Below are 15,392 nucleotides of genomic sequence, written 5' to 3'. Positions count from 1 at the left end.
TTATTAGATTACAAAACGCAAACTGTTTTCACTGTTTCGAAACAGCGTAACGAAACATTTCATTGTACTGTTTCATTTGTTTCGAAACAGTTACGTGTTTCAGTTTGCCCATCTCTAGTGCCTACCGAAGCCTCCCGACGTTTACCGACTTCTAACGATTCAGGACTAGGGAGAGGTCTGCCATCTGAAAGTTTACACACTGTACACGTATGTCCGAAGTACCACTGCACAGTTCTTCTTAATAACACAAGCACTGTCACTTCGTATTCGTGAAAGAAGATGGTTTTGCTGGGTCACCTCGTACCGGCATTAGCAACCAGCAGCAGCTACCGGCAGTGACGCGTCTCCTCGCATGGGCGTTCGTGGTTCTCCAGTGACGTCAGCTGCATAAGGACTTCTGGGTAGCGGCAGCCGGTCGCACACTCACCTGGCTGGCGTCGCCGCGCCGGCCGTGGCGGTGAAAGAGGAACCGGCGTGCCCCGGCGGTGACTGCGTGCCAGTGACGTCACGGCCAACCAGGCCAGGCAACGCCGGGCGCTGGCGCGTCCCCCCGCCTCAGTGGTGCCGGCGACTCGCTGCCAGCTGCAAGCTTCGTGCCGCATCGCCTTGCCGCGCTTTCTTTGTCGTGGCGCGCCGCGCTTTCCGTGTTGTGCTGTGTCGTGTGCTCTGCCAGTGCCGCGAGTGCGTCTATGATCTGTGTAGTGTCAGTGCAGTGCCTCAAAAGCATCCCACACTTCCGTGCCGAGACGCCAGCGCTGCCAACAGTCCACGTTTTTTCTAAGGTCAGCAAACACAGGTATTCCTTCAGGTGATTTTTGTTTAGGAAAGCTCGCTATTTCGTCCGCCTTCGCTTGGACAACAAATATATTGTGAAGATTTCTCCCTTCTCTTTTCGACCATACATGTTTCGGTTATGCCACCCCATCATCAGTGGGTTTATATTCATTTTACTTATTACCGCATTAAAGTATCGTAAACAGCGTAACAGAGCACGTTCGAATACTATTCATACACATTTACGAACAAACAACAAAACTGATTATTTATTTATCTTAGCTAGATTAGAGCTATCATGCTGTTTCTTACAACTAACCAGCCATTCTATATGTTCACATAACGATACAGATGTTATAAAAGACTTACATTTAGTATAGTATTTATACTATAAACAGTGGAAAGCTGTATCAGCAACAGTAGAAAAACGTAAGAGTTTATAGTGGTACGTGAGAATTAGAACAACAAAAGCATTTCACACTCAGGTAGAATTAAACTGAGGTCACTGGCAGAAGAGGTAGTGAGGGACAGGAAAGGAACGTGATAGAAAAATAAGCAATAAAAAACGGGAGAGGAAGGTGGCGTCACTGGCTGAGAAACGAAAACAGAAAGAAACGTAACTGGCAGCAGATGGAAACATTTGCTTTAGTTTTAAATATTTACTATAAAAACAGTCTTGATCACGATTTATTTATTAAGGTGACCGGTTTCGACCACTACTGTGGTCATCTTGAGACCATTGAGTAGGAACCTATTTCTGCTCCTCAGACTATTGAGTAGGAACCTCTTTCTACTGGAGAATCACTAGTAGTGATTCTCCAATTTTGACCACTACTGTGATCATCCTCAGACCATTGAGTAGGAACCTCTTTCTGCCGCAGAATCACTAGTAGTGATTCTCCGGCAGAAAGAGGTTCCTATTCAATGGTCTGAAGATGATCACAGTAGTGGTCAAAACCTGTCACCTTAATAAATAAATCGTGATCAAGACTGTTTTAATAGCAAATATTTGTGACACATTCCTCACTGTTACTCCTATAATGTATTCAAAAGTAATTTGCTTTAGTGTTCGACAGACAGAAAACTGCATATAGGTCATAAATTTTTAATTACCATACCTGGATCGGAATAACACAGTGACGGACAACCAGTTGTTTACAGGACAGCTGTCATAGCAACAATAAATCGGAGCACGAGTATCGTCACATCTTTTATCCTGTGCATAGTTGCCATATCGCTTTAACTGTCAGTTGCAGACAACAATTACGAATATATAACATTATTGTTGTGATTTGTTATTATGCGCTGTATTAACAAGTGCGGTATGTTTATTTTGCGGAATATGTAAAACTATGAAACAGTCTAGAAAAGTGATAAGACTATTAGCATCCTACAAAGAAAACTAAATCCTGCTCGTTAGTGAGGAAATTATAAATGTACTCAGTACGGATAAGCACAGCTGCTGCTAATGGAGCCATATTGCGCATGCGCGAACTGACAACATTCCACCGCTCCCATTCCAAGTTAAACTGTCAATCATTTTGTCTTCGTGATCCAGGTACAGTACTGAGGTAAACAAAAGGAAGTGCCTCAGGTTTTCGCTAAATGTAACAATGTACTGAGTGCTGTGCGCGGAGTGCTGGGTAGCTTGTTTCAGAGGCGGGCAGCCGCAACACAGGAGGAGTGTACCAATGTTTTTGTTGTATGAATGACGCCTTACGTTATGATAATGATGAAAAGACAGGAACTTGACTTGTGATGTGAGTCATTATGGTGCATGTAGACGAAGGAGACAGATGACCAGCTGTGTAAAAGTGTGTGTGCTGTACCGCGAAAGACAGACATCTACATGAAAAAACAAAATAAAGAACCCCGCTGATGATGGTGTAACAGAGCGAACGAGGAAACCGTATTTTGCTGAAGGTAGAATCTTCAAAATATAGCCGCGCGAGGGAGTCGTGCGGTCTCAGGCGCCTTGCCACGGTTCGCGCGGCTTCCCTCGTCGGAGTCCTCCCTCGAGCGTGGGTGTTTGTGTTGTCCTTACCGTATGTTACATTAAGTAGTGTGTAAGCCGAGGGACCAATGACCTTAGCAGTTTGGTCCCATAGGTACTTACCACAAATTTCCAAATTTTCCAAAATATACTACTACAAATCTAGCAACAACAATTCCAGCGTCTCGGGAGGATACTACAGGGAAGACGTCACATAACAGTCTGAAGCGTAGGCTGCCAATGAGCTCTTAATGTAGAGAAATCTACAGTTATGTAGCTGAAATGTTGCAACCGTTTTCACGATTAATGACTCGCAACTGGAGACAGTTACGTAATACAACATACCTATGAGTACCATTGTTTAGAGAAATGTAGCAGAACAAGTACAGTGGTCCAGCTGAAAGTAAATCAATGACAGAATTCCATTTAATACCACGCTACTGGAAAATCGTAGTACTTTTAGTTAAAAAAAAAAAAGAAAAATGGTTCAAATGGCTCTGAGCACTATGGGACTTAACATCTGTGATCATCAGTCCCCTTGAACTTAGAACTACTTAAACCTAAGAACATCACACACATCCATGCCCGAGGCAGGATTCGAACCTGCGACCGTAGCGGTCACGCGGTTCCAGACTGAAGCGCCTAGAACCGCACGGCCACACCGGCCGGCAGTACTTTCGGTAGAAGATTTCTTACATAACACTTGTAAATACGGTACTGTACTGGAGTACTGATTAGGTGGATTCTGTTCAAATGGTTCAAATGGCTCTGAGCACTATGGGACTCAACTGCTGAGGTCATTAGTCCCCTAGAACTTAGAACTAGTTAAACCTAACTAACATAAGGACATCACAAACATCCATGCCCGGGGCAGGATTCGAACCTGCGACCGTAGCGGTCGTGCGGTTCCAGACTGCAGCGCCTTTAACCGCACGGCGTGGATTCTGTAGCTAGTAATATAACGGGTGTAAAAAGAGATCAGCTTTGCCTGAAGCCTCTGACACAGAAATTCTGAGAAATTTTAAATTGCAGACACACGAAGAAAGTTACCTGGTACTTCCTGGAGACCTACTCAGAAAATTCTTGGGAGAGGTTGTCAATAGACTCTACCACTCATCTCCTATCGTCTACGTTTCACACACGTAGGGACCGCGAAGATAAAATCAATCTAAATGTTCGCAGATAGGCGTGTAAGCAATCAGAGTTCCCAGGTCTCAACTGTGAATGGAAAATGAAACAACCTTAATATATGGCGGAATAATTCGCGCTCTTTGCCACGCGCTGTATACTGATTCGCGGAGCTTACATTTCGAAGTTGTCGCTCAATTCTCATTTGTTTACCCCAAGGGTTCCCAACAAAATTTTCTCGAGGACCCCCTTACCGAGTATGATTGGTACCTTGTCATATCATAGTATCAAGTACCGAAAAAAGCCAAATTAAAAGTCTTTTTATACGTTTTCTATTTTTGGTACTTAGAAAAAATATTGACATATTCATTATTGAAAAAATATTGAGCTTAAACCTTTTTCAATTTAGCCATCATTGTTATTGTTAAATTTTCGATTATTACTTAAAATCTTTGTCTTGAAATCTGGCTGTTCAGTATAACAAACTCCTTAAAAAAATAAAAATTTAGTATGAACTGAAAATGACAGGAAAAAATTAAAACTGAGTGTATTGGTCTTTCAAGTGTACTACACTTGAGATTGCATTGAGTAGACATGTGTGAAAAATAAGAGAACAATTATATACAAGGTGTGCTAGTGTCAGTTGGCTCTAGGAAGACGCCAAACGCAGAAGTTAGCGTTCGCTAAAGCTCTGCTCATGCAGGAAGCGGCCAAAACAAACAATCTGTTATCATACGCAATATATTTAACATATTTTTTATTGTAATAGCATCTTGCGGACCCCTCTGGCATAGATCGCGGAACCCTGGGGTTCCGCGGACCACCTGTTGGGAACCACTGGTTTACACTATACAGCGATTTGAATGTCATGCTATCGGAGGTCCCAAACCTCCAATGACTAACACTGCTGTGGACAGTAACGGTTTACCTATTCCCGGATAAGAATAACAAAGTGACTGACAGCTAGCTGTTTACATGAGAGCTACCGCAGCGGTTGGGAAGGGAGTAAGGGTTGTAGCCTCTCCCCGATGTTATTCAATCTGTATATTGAGCAAGCAGTAAAGGAAACAAAAGAAAAATTCGGAGTAGGTATTAAAATCCATGGAGAAGAAATAAAAACTTCGAGGTTCGCCGATGACATTGTAATTCTGTCAGAGACAGCAAAGGACTTGGAAGAGCAGTTGAACGGAATGGATGGTGTCTTGAAGGGAGGATATAAGATGAACATCAACAAAAGCAAAACGAGGACAATGGAATGTAGTCGAATAAAGTCGGGTGATGTTGAGGGTATTAGATTAGGAAATGAGACACTTAAAGTAGTAAAGGAGTTTTGCTATTTGGGGAGCAAAATAACTGATGATAGTCGAAGTAGAGAGGATATAAAATGTAGACTGGCAATGGCAAGGAAAGCGTTTCTGAAGAAGAGAAATTTGTTAACATCGAGTTTAGATTTAAGTGTCAGGAAGTCATTTCTGAAAGTATTAGTATGGAGTGTAGCCATGTATGGAAGTGAAACATGGACGGTAAATAGTTTGGACAAGAAGAGAATAGAAGCTTTCGAAATGTGGTGCTACAGAAGAATGCTGAAGATTAGATGGGTAGATCACATAACTAATGAGGAGGTATTGAATAGGATTGGGGAGAAGAGAAGTTTGTGGCACAACTTGACAAGAAGAAGGGATCGGTTGGTAGGACATGTTCTGAGGCATCAAGGGATCACCAATTTAGTATTGGAGGGCAGCGTGGAGGGTAAAAATCGTAGGGGGAGACCAAGAGATGAATACACTAAGCAGATTCAGAAGGATGTAGGTTGCAGTAGGTACTGGGAGATGAAGAAGCTTGCACAGGATAGAGTAGCATGGAGAGCTGCATCAAACCAGTCTCAGGACTGAAGACCACAACAACAACAACTACCGCAGCAACAACCAACCAGAGAAACGAACGAGGATGCCCGCGCCTTTTCTTTTGTTCGCCGTTGCCATATTGCGCTGCGGTCGACAGTTGGAGCTACTAACGTAATCGTTGTGAACAGTCCTAGCCATGTGCTTTGTTTCGTTGTGCTGATTTTTTTGTGAACACGCAGAACAATGTAGCTAACGGAGAGTGGGAGCGCGGAAGCGCTAAGACGATTACGATGCTACAGGGCGGACTCTGTATTGAAGATTAACGGGAAATGTTTGAAGCTGTTGCTGACGCTGTCATATCGGGCGTGCGGGTAACAACGTACAACCAGCATCCTCTCTTTCCCTGTCTGTCCCTCACAGTTATTCTGTTCCAAGTATAATTTCTCAGATAACGAGTTGTTGCGGTATTATTGATAACCATCTCCTTGCTCCAGTTGATTTAGACACGCAGTTTGTAATTCTTGCACGGTGATCGCCAACAAGGGTCAAATCGTATTTGCAACAGGCTGGAGTTTCAACCCAATGGTTCTCTCCCGAGCGTTGTATCGGTCGCATGATAGCCAAGGCCATCCGAACTTTCTCCACTAGATTCTTGTTTGTGGCGTTGGTCAGAGACTGAAAAGTAGAAGCAGGAACTGCAAAGCAGGGTGGATTCACTCGTTCCCTATTCAAAACGCTAGTGCCCACATTCACGAAGTACGTATACGTCATCTCCGGCTGTCAACACGATATCGGTCTGAATGATCTGCAAAATGTACATCAGTTGGTAGTTTTTTTAAAATCAAATGTAAAGGATAGTTTAATCGCCTGTACTGTCCTCAATTTCCTACACTTTCAATCGATGGTATTTCGGAATAGACGATACGATTTTCTCTCACCAAGAAGGATCTGTTTCATCAGGAAACACCATGTAATTGCCTGGTCAGCTCTCGGTGCAACTGTATGTTGCCGAAATACAAATTCTTGAAACAGTGTTCCTCTAGCTGTATGTTTTAATCTGTTCGTTGTTTCATTTAAATTTCCCCAGTTGAACGGAGGATTAAACAAGACATTAATAAATGGCGAGAGCGAAGAAAGTTTTAGTCGTCAGGTAATTCTCCGTCTTAAGTAATGCAAAATCATTTTACTTATTCCATTTCGAACACAGTGTATATCATCATGAATAACCAGCGAATTACAATTAATATGCATCTGTTCACTGCGGGTTCCAAAACATAAACCCTAATCTGAGACGAAAACATGGGTGGTTTCTGTCAGCATGTACTTTGCTTAATGCTATATTTTTTTCAGACGAAGTTCTATGTCACGAAATTTTCCGAGTAAATAAACGTAGCGTGTTATTGGAAGCAGAGAGCTTTTTCCCCGTATTTACTTCCAAGTTACAAGTATTTTTGGGGACGGTTCAAAATTGCTCTGAGCACTATGCGACTTAACTTCTGAGGTCATCAGTCGCCTAGAACTTAGAACTAATTAAACCTAACTAACCTAAGGACATGACACATATCCATGCCCGAGGCAGGATTCGAACCTGCGACCGTAGCGGTCGCTCGGTTCCAGACTGTAGCGCCTAGAACCGCACGGCCACACCGGCCGGCTTGGGGACGAATGTCATAAAACAAGATCACACGGCCACGTCACAATGATACTCGGTATTTTTCACATACACAAACATTGCCCGACATGTGAGAAGGAATAAGTGACAGATACAAATCCTAGGACTTTATATTGGCTTCAGCTCCCTCCAGTACCATGGAAGTCATCCCCTCATGTCTTAGCAGATGTCCTATCATCCTGTCCCTTCTCCTTATCAGTGTTTTCCACATATTCCTTTCCTCTCTGAGTCTGCGCAGAACCTTCTCATTCCTTACCTTATCGGTACACCTAATTTTCAACATTCGCCTGTAGCACCACATCTCCGGTTTTCTCACAGTCCATGTTTCACGACCATACAATGCTGTGCTCCAACGTACATTGTCAGAAATTTCTTTCTCTAATTAAGGCCTGTGTTTGATAGTAGTAGACTTCTCTTGGCCAGTAAGGCCCATTTTGCCAGTGCTAATGTTCTTTTGATGTCCTCTTTGCTCCTCCTTGCTCCTCCTTGCTCCTTCCGTCATTGGTTGTTTTGCTGGCGAGGTGGCAGAATTACTTCATCTATTTCGTGTCCATTAATCCTGATGTTAAGTTCCTCGCTGTTCTCATTTCTGCCACTTCTCATTACTTTCGGCCACAATCAGGCAATGAAATGAATGCAGTGACGACAAGTGAAAATTTCAAGCGGACAGGATTCGAATCCGGATTTCCCACTTTATACGAGCCGTTGCCTTAACCGTTTCGACTATCTGAGTGCGCTTTCCGTGTGACTCAAATTCCAAACTTGTCGATCACTACATGCGTCACGCCCCCTGTCCAGTTTACTCATTGCTCGCTACATCACGCTGGCTTCCCGCTTGAGTTTAGGGACAAGAGTCCATCTACACTGCAATGGTCTTAATGGCGGTCAAACCGTATCTAATTATATGTCTACATATAAATATTTTTATAAACATATATAACTACAATGACGAGCCAAAGAAACTGGTACACCTGTCTAATAACATGCAGGGCCCCCGCGAACTCGCAGAAATGCTTCAACACGGCATGGCATGGACTCGACTAATGTCTGAAGTAGTGCTGGAGGAAATTGACACCATGAATCCTGCAGGGCTGTTAATAAATGCGTAAGAGTACGAGGGGGTGAAGATCTCTTCTGAACAGCACGTTGTAAGGCATCCCAGATTTGCTTAATAATGTTCATGTCTGGGAATGTTGGTGGCCAGCAGAAGAGTTTACACTCAGAAGAGTGTTTCTGGAGCCACTCTGTAGCTAGCAATTCTGGACGTGTGGGGTGTCACATTGTCCTGCTGGAATTTCCCAAGTCCGTTGGAATGCCAATGGACATGAATGGACGCAGGCGATCAGACAGGATGTTTGCGTACGTGTCACCTGTCACAGTCGTATCAGGGGTCCCATATCACTCCAACTGCACACTCCCCATATCACTTACAGAGCCTCCATCAGCTTGAATAATCCCTTGCTAACGTGCAGGGTCCATGGATTCATGAGGTTCTCTCCATACCCGTGCACGTCCATCCACTCGATACAATTTAAAACGAGACTCGCCCGACCAAGCAACATGTTTCCAATCATCAACAGTCCAATGTTGAATGGTTCGCACGCTGACACTTGTTGATGGCATTGCAATGAAATTGGAGCAGTTTGCGGAAGGTTTGCACGTCTGTCACGTTGGTCCCGTTGTTGCAGGATCTTTTTCCCGCCTCAGCGACGTCGGAGATTTAATGTTTTAGCGGGTTCCTGTTATTCACGGTACACTCGTGAAACGGTCGTACGGGAAAATCCCCACTTCATCGCTACCTCGGAGATGCTGTGTCCCATGGCTCGTGCGCCGACTATAACACCACGTTCAAAAGTCACTGAAATGTTGATAACTTGCCATTGTAGTAACAGTAACCAATCTAACAACTGCGCCAAACACTTGTTGTCTTATATAGGCGTTGCCGTCCCAAGCGCCGTATTCTGCCTTGTTTACATATCTCTGTATTTGAATACTCAGGCCTGTACCAGGTTCTTTGGAGCTTCAGTGTATATAAGAATTGCGATTCCAGTGCGGATGCACTCTCTCCGCTGAAATCTTTCGGGAATCAAGCGTGATGTGGCGACCAATGAGTATAGTGGACAGGGGGCGCTACGTAAGAAGGGAGTGCAACAAGTCGGAAATTTCAGTCGGTTGGAAAGCACACTCGAAGAGGCGAAGCAATTAAGGCTACTGCTCACGTAAAGCGCGAAATCCGGGTTCGAGACCTAGTCCGGCACAAATTTTAACTTGTCGCCATTGAATTTATTTCAGTCCCCCATGTCAGAAACTGAAAAAAAAATGTTAAAATGTGTATGGAATCTTATGGGACTTAACTGCTAACGTCATCAGTCCCTAAGCTTACACATTACTTAACCTAAATTATCCTAAGGACAAACACACACACCCATGCCCGAGGGAGGACCCGAACCTCCGCCGGGATCAGCCGCACAGTCCATGACTGCAGCGCCTAAGACCGCTCGGCTAACCCCGCGCGGCTCAGAATTTTTGTTTCATTTCATCATGTATATGTGCAGCTGCCGTCCGGTGTGGCCGAGCGGTTCTAGGCGATTCCGTCTGGAACCGCTACGGTCGCAGTTTCTAATCTTGCCTCGGGAATGGATGTGTGTGATGTCCTTAGGTTAGTTAGGTTTAAGTAGTTCTACGTTCTAGGGGACTGATGACCTCAGATGTTAAGTCCCATGGTGTTCAGAGCCATTTGAACAATATTTTTATGTGCAGCTGCGGGATGAAGAATGGTGTCTTTCCCTTTGGACAGACACCACACATATATGAAGACCATTTAGATTTCTCATCGTTTGTTCAGTTATATAGACTGTGCAAACTGTGAATTCTGTAAATTGTTGTTTCAGCAGTATCCTGTAATATTGTACGGTTACGTAAGGTACGGCTTGTGAATCGAGTAAATAAATAGGTTGAGAAGTACACCTCGCGAATATCGTAACGTAAACCATGTTTCGCGCATTTAGAGCTGCAGACGAGTGTACTTTACGGGCAGCCAACACTCCACACGCGGTATGCAGCACCTGTTGCCGTCCGAGTCGCTACGGACGCTCGGCTGAGCGGGGTGCACCGTGCGTAACGCAGACAGACTGGGGGGGGGGGGGGGGGGGGGATGGCCGCTCGCAGAACGAACGCCTGTGCCCCGCTGTTTCACCTTATCGCGACCGCGAACAGGGTTTTCAAACACGCAAGCTCTGAAATTGCGGTCTTGACCTTGAATCTGGGGACTGTAAACGCCTACAAGCTCACCTAGTTTGTTCCCAGGCGGTAGACTAACTCGTTCTGGAATCCAAATGCATTCTTCCGCTCTGTACACATAGTGATTCTTCTGTAACTCAACAAATCCTCGCCGGCCGGAGTGGCCGAGCGGTTCTAGGCGCTTCAGTCTGGAACCGCGCGACCGCTACGATCGCAGGTTAGAATCCTGTCTCGGGCATGGATGTGTGTGATGTCCTTAGGTTAGTTAGGTTTAAGTAATTCTAAGTTCTAGGGGACTGATGACCTCAGATGTTAAGTCCCATAGCGCTCAGAGCCATTTGAACCATTCAAAAAATTCTCGATTCACCTCAGGACCGGTAAACGAATAAGTAAACCTCGGCAGAAGGGTTTATTCAACATTTGTAGACTTCAAAAAAGTATGTAATTCGATTGACAGGTAAATATCATTCGACATTTTAAAAGAGCGGAGCTGACAACAAATCAGTGGCAATCATAAAAGAAGACACACTAAAAATACAAAATGCAAAATTAAACTTTCATGTGAAACAGCAAAGGACTTTGAGATCAAAACTGGTGTAAGACAAGGAGATGGAGTGTCCCCACTGCTTTTCAACTGTGTGCTGCAAAATGCAGTCAGGGAAAGGAGGAAAAGAATAGAAGATAGAGTAGTTTTAAAAAAATTATAATTGGGAGGAAAGGGGATAATCTGAGATCTGGTTGATTGGCTTTTGCAGACGATCTTGCCGTCTTAGCTCAGTCTATAGGAGATGCAAGAATGCAGATAAATCTCTTACAGAAGATATTTGTAAAAGCAGTCTTTTGTATACCTCTTGAAAAAACAGAGGTTATGGCAAATGCCAAGGAGGCACTGAAATACATGAAAACTGATTATGGAAGAACAAAAAACAGCCACAGAATTTAATTATCTAGGCGAAATAATACACCTGAATGCTTTGGACAATGAAACTCACTTAGCAAGGACAAGGCTAATGGAAGAGGGTTTTCAATTATTTATCCTAAATGGAGATATCCGGCTCTACAGCACTGACATTAGACCGGAATGCCTTTGTATTTCAGATTGCCTTTCGTTAAGTACAGTTAAACAAACAAGAGAAATAGAAAGAAAGGGAAAAGAATGAAGTGATCGTGAGGCATTGTTGGCATGGAGGCCCCATCCGGGTAAGTTCGGCCGCCGGGTTGCAAATCTCATTTCAGGTGACGCCACTTTGGGCATCGTGCACGTATGTGAGGATGATGAAAGGATGATAAGGACAGCACAACTTCCACTCCACTAGCGGAGGAAGATCTCCAACCCGGCTGGGTTCAAATGGTTCAAATGGCTCTGAACACTATGGGACTTAACATCTGAGATCACAGTCCCCTAGAACTTAGAACTACTTAAACCTAACTAACCTAAGGACATCACACACATCCATGCCGGAGGCAGGATTCGAACCTGCGGCCGTAGCGGTCGCGCGGTTCCGGACTGTAGCGCCTAGAACCGCTCGGTCACTCCGGCCGGCCCCCGGCTGGGGATCGAAGCTGCGCCCGCTGCATGGGAGACAAACACGTTACCACTCAACTAAGCAGGCAGACAGAAAAGAAGGAAAGGAATATAGTCAGGTTAATCTTGGGACCAGAATATGACAGTGGGAAATGGAAATTAAGAAGTAATAAAGAAGCTTATGAAAGTATAGAACGAATATTACACAAAATGAGGAAGAGAAGAGTTGTGTTTATGGACAACCAAAAATGCTTGATGAAAAAAAAAGAATAACAAAAATAGTTCTTAACTCTTTTGACATATGCCGTGAATCAAAGAAGTTAAAGCAGGCCGGAGAGACATAAAAATAACGGAAGAAGAAATAGGAAGGAGAAAAATTCAGAGCAAAAGTAAAACGTTTCAAGGGCTTCCAGGAGAAAACAATGAAACAGACAGGCGCAACATGGACAGAAGAAAGAACAACATAGAGAAAAAATGAAAAACGGAGAAAAGAAAGAATACATATTTCGTGTGGCCTTCGGTACCCCAGACCAATAAAAAAGTAGGCACTAGTGTGAAACTGCAGTCAACAGCCAAATAAAGAGAACTCAAATCTGCATGCTGTAGTTACCAAATCTCTGTTTCTCATTAAAATTACAGCACCAGGAAAGATATTGAATAACAAAATTTTACTCATTGTGCGTACACAGTATGCTAAGAGGAATATATGATTAAATTCGTAGATGATTTGGGGTCACACACGGTCTGAAATTTTTACACGGAGCTGGTACCTTTGGTAGCAACAGAGGCTCTAACCTGGCTGGTTATGTAGTAGAATTGAACTTGGACGACAGGTAAGAGTGTGTCATTCCAAGCTGCTTCAACTCTTACAAGAGTTCATCAATCGTAATAAGTGGTGACTGCCTCATGTGCAAGCCACGGCCAGATGTTTTACGTACGTGAAAGATCCGGAGAACTTGCTCGACAGGGCAACAGTCGAACACCCTCCCTAACGATACAGGTCAGACCGGAATAACGTCATGATTTACCGCCAAGAGCTGCTGTCAAAATTTCTTTATTCAGCGACTAGTTTCGGTCCACGTATCATCATCAGGTTCATGAAGCATATACGCCACACTAGGTGACATAAAATTAATGGAGTCAAATAATAAAATCCATGGATTTATTATCTGACGCCATTGATTTTATATCGCATAGTATAGTGTAAATGTTTTATGAACCTGATGATGGTTCGTAGACCGAAACTTGTTGTTGAATAAAGAAATTCTGACAGCAGGCCTTGGTGGTGAACCACGACGTTCTTCAAAAACGAGCTGTGAGGCTCCTCCTGCTTTAAAATATATTAAGTCAGGACAGCATGGACAACATGCGGTCTTGCGTTATCTTGTTCGAGGATAACGCCCTCGAGAAGCCAGAAATGTAACGCCCGCTGACCAAATTACCGGCCATGCGTACCAGAGGGGGTCGTGTTGAGTACTCACAAGGGAACCTCCCCATCGCACCCCCCTCAGATTTAGTTATAAGTTGGCACAGTGGATAGGCCTTGAAAAACTGAACACAGATCAATCGAGAAAAAAGGAAGAAGTTGTGTGGAACTATGAAAAAAATTAGTAAAATATACAAACTGAGTAGTCCATGCCAACATATGCAACATCAAGGACGCTGGGAGTTTAAGGAGCGCTGTGGTCCCGTGGTTAGTGAGAGCAGCTACGGAACGAGAGGTCCTAGGTTCAAGTCTTCCCTCGAGTGAAAAGTTTAATTTTTCATTTTCTGTTTATGTGACAAACTCTTATGTTTTCATCATTTTTTTGGGAGTGATTATCACATCCACAAGAAAACCTAAATCGGGCAAGGTAGAAGAATCTTTTTACCCATTCGCCAAGTGTACAAGTTAGGTGGGTCGACAACATATTCCTGTCATGTGACGCACATGCCATCACCAGTGTCGTATAGAATATATCAGAGATGTTTTCCTGTGGAGGAATTGGTTGACCTATGACCTTGCGATCAAATGTTTTCGGTTCCCATTGGAGAGGCACGTCCGTTCGTCTTCTAATCGCACGGTTTTGCGGTGTGGTCGCAAAACACAGACACTAAACTTATTGCAGTGAACAGAGACGTAATGAACGAACGGACAAATCATAACTTTGCGAAAATAAAGAAAGTAAAATTTTCACTTGTGGGAAGACTTGAACCAAGGACATTTCGTTCTGCAGCTACTCACGCTAACCACGAGACCAAGGCGCTCCTGAGCTGATATACTCCTTGATGTTGCCTATCTTGCAGATGGACTACTCAGTTTGTATATTTCACTAATTTTTTTCTTGGTTCCACACAACTTCTTCCTGTTTTCTCGATTGATCTGTGTTCAATTTTTCAAGGCCTATCCACTGTGCCAACTTATAACTAAATCTGAGGGGGGTGCGATGGGGAGGTTCCCTTGTCAGTGTCACGCCAGGAGCTCGGCCCGTATAACTAGAGCTGGCACAGATAACAGCGGCGACTCGTCGTGGCAAGGAAGCAATGAGGCCTTGGTAAGTCGCTAGAGGGAGTTGGCTCCGCATCTGCTCACACGTCACCTAATTTCCGTAAATTCCGGAGAGGGGGGGGGGGGGAGATGAGCCCTGACGCCACGTTCACTCACATCTCAGATGTGTTCGACAGGGTTCAGGTCTGGCCGGTAGGGGGGGGCCAGAACATAATTGGAACTCGTCACTGTATTCCTAGCACCACTCCATCACACTCCTGGCCTTGTGACAAGATGATCGTCATGAAAGGGTGTACGTGGTATGCAACCAGTGTGCGGTACTCCTTGGCCATCATGGTATCTCGCATGAGCTCCATTGGCCCCACGGGTGCCCACGTGAGTGTTCCCCAGAGCGTAATGGAGTCGCCGCCAGCTTGTCTCCGTCCAGCAGTACAGATGTGAAGGAGCTGTTGCCCCGGAAGATGACGTATTTGCGCCCTCCCATTGGCATGATGAAGAAGGTATCGGGATTGATTAGACGATGCAATGCTCTGTCACTGCGCCAACGTCACGTCCTCATTCCAGCCGTAGTTGCCGATGTCGCGGTGTTGATATTGGCACTCCATGCATGGGCCGTCGGCTGCGGAGGCCCATCGTTAGGAGTGTTCGGTACACTGTGTATTCAGACACACTTGTACTCTGCCCAGCAATAAAGTCTGATGTTAGTTCCGCCACAGTTCGCCGCCTGT

The 15,392-nt window shown here is 44.4% G+C and overlaps 1 protein-coding gene across 1 annotated transcript in view; it reads left to right on the top strand.

The window, feature by feature from the left end:
* The first annotated feature begins 571 nt into the window (after window positions 1-571).
* LOC126237477 (solute carrier organic anion transporter family member 4A1) overlaps window positions 572-15,392 on the top strand; it is a 1,087,525-nt gene continuing 1,072,704 nt past the window's right edge. The window contains exon 1 of the mRNA XM_049947621.1: window positions 572-782. Coding sequence (XP_049803578.1) covers window positions 690-782 — 93 coding nt within the window. The 5' untranslated portion in view covers window positions 572-689. The remainder of the gene's footprint in view (window positions 783-15,392) is intronic.

This window comes from Schistocerca nitens, chromosome 2 (assembly GCF_023898315.1).
Source record: "Schistocerca nitens isolate TAMUIC-IGC-003100 chromosome 2, iqSchNite1.1, whole genome shotgun sequence".
NCBI lineage: Eukaryota > Metazoa > Arthropoda > Insecta > Orthoptera > Acrididae > Schistocerca > Schistocerca nitens.
Note: the sequence above shows the minus strand (reverse complement) of the source record. Positions and strands in the feature narration are given on the sequence as shown.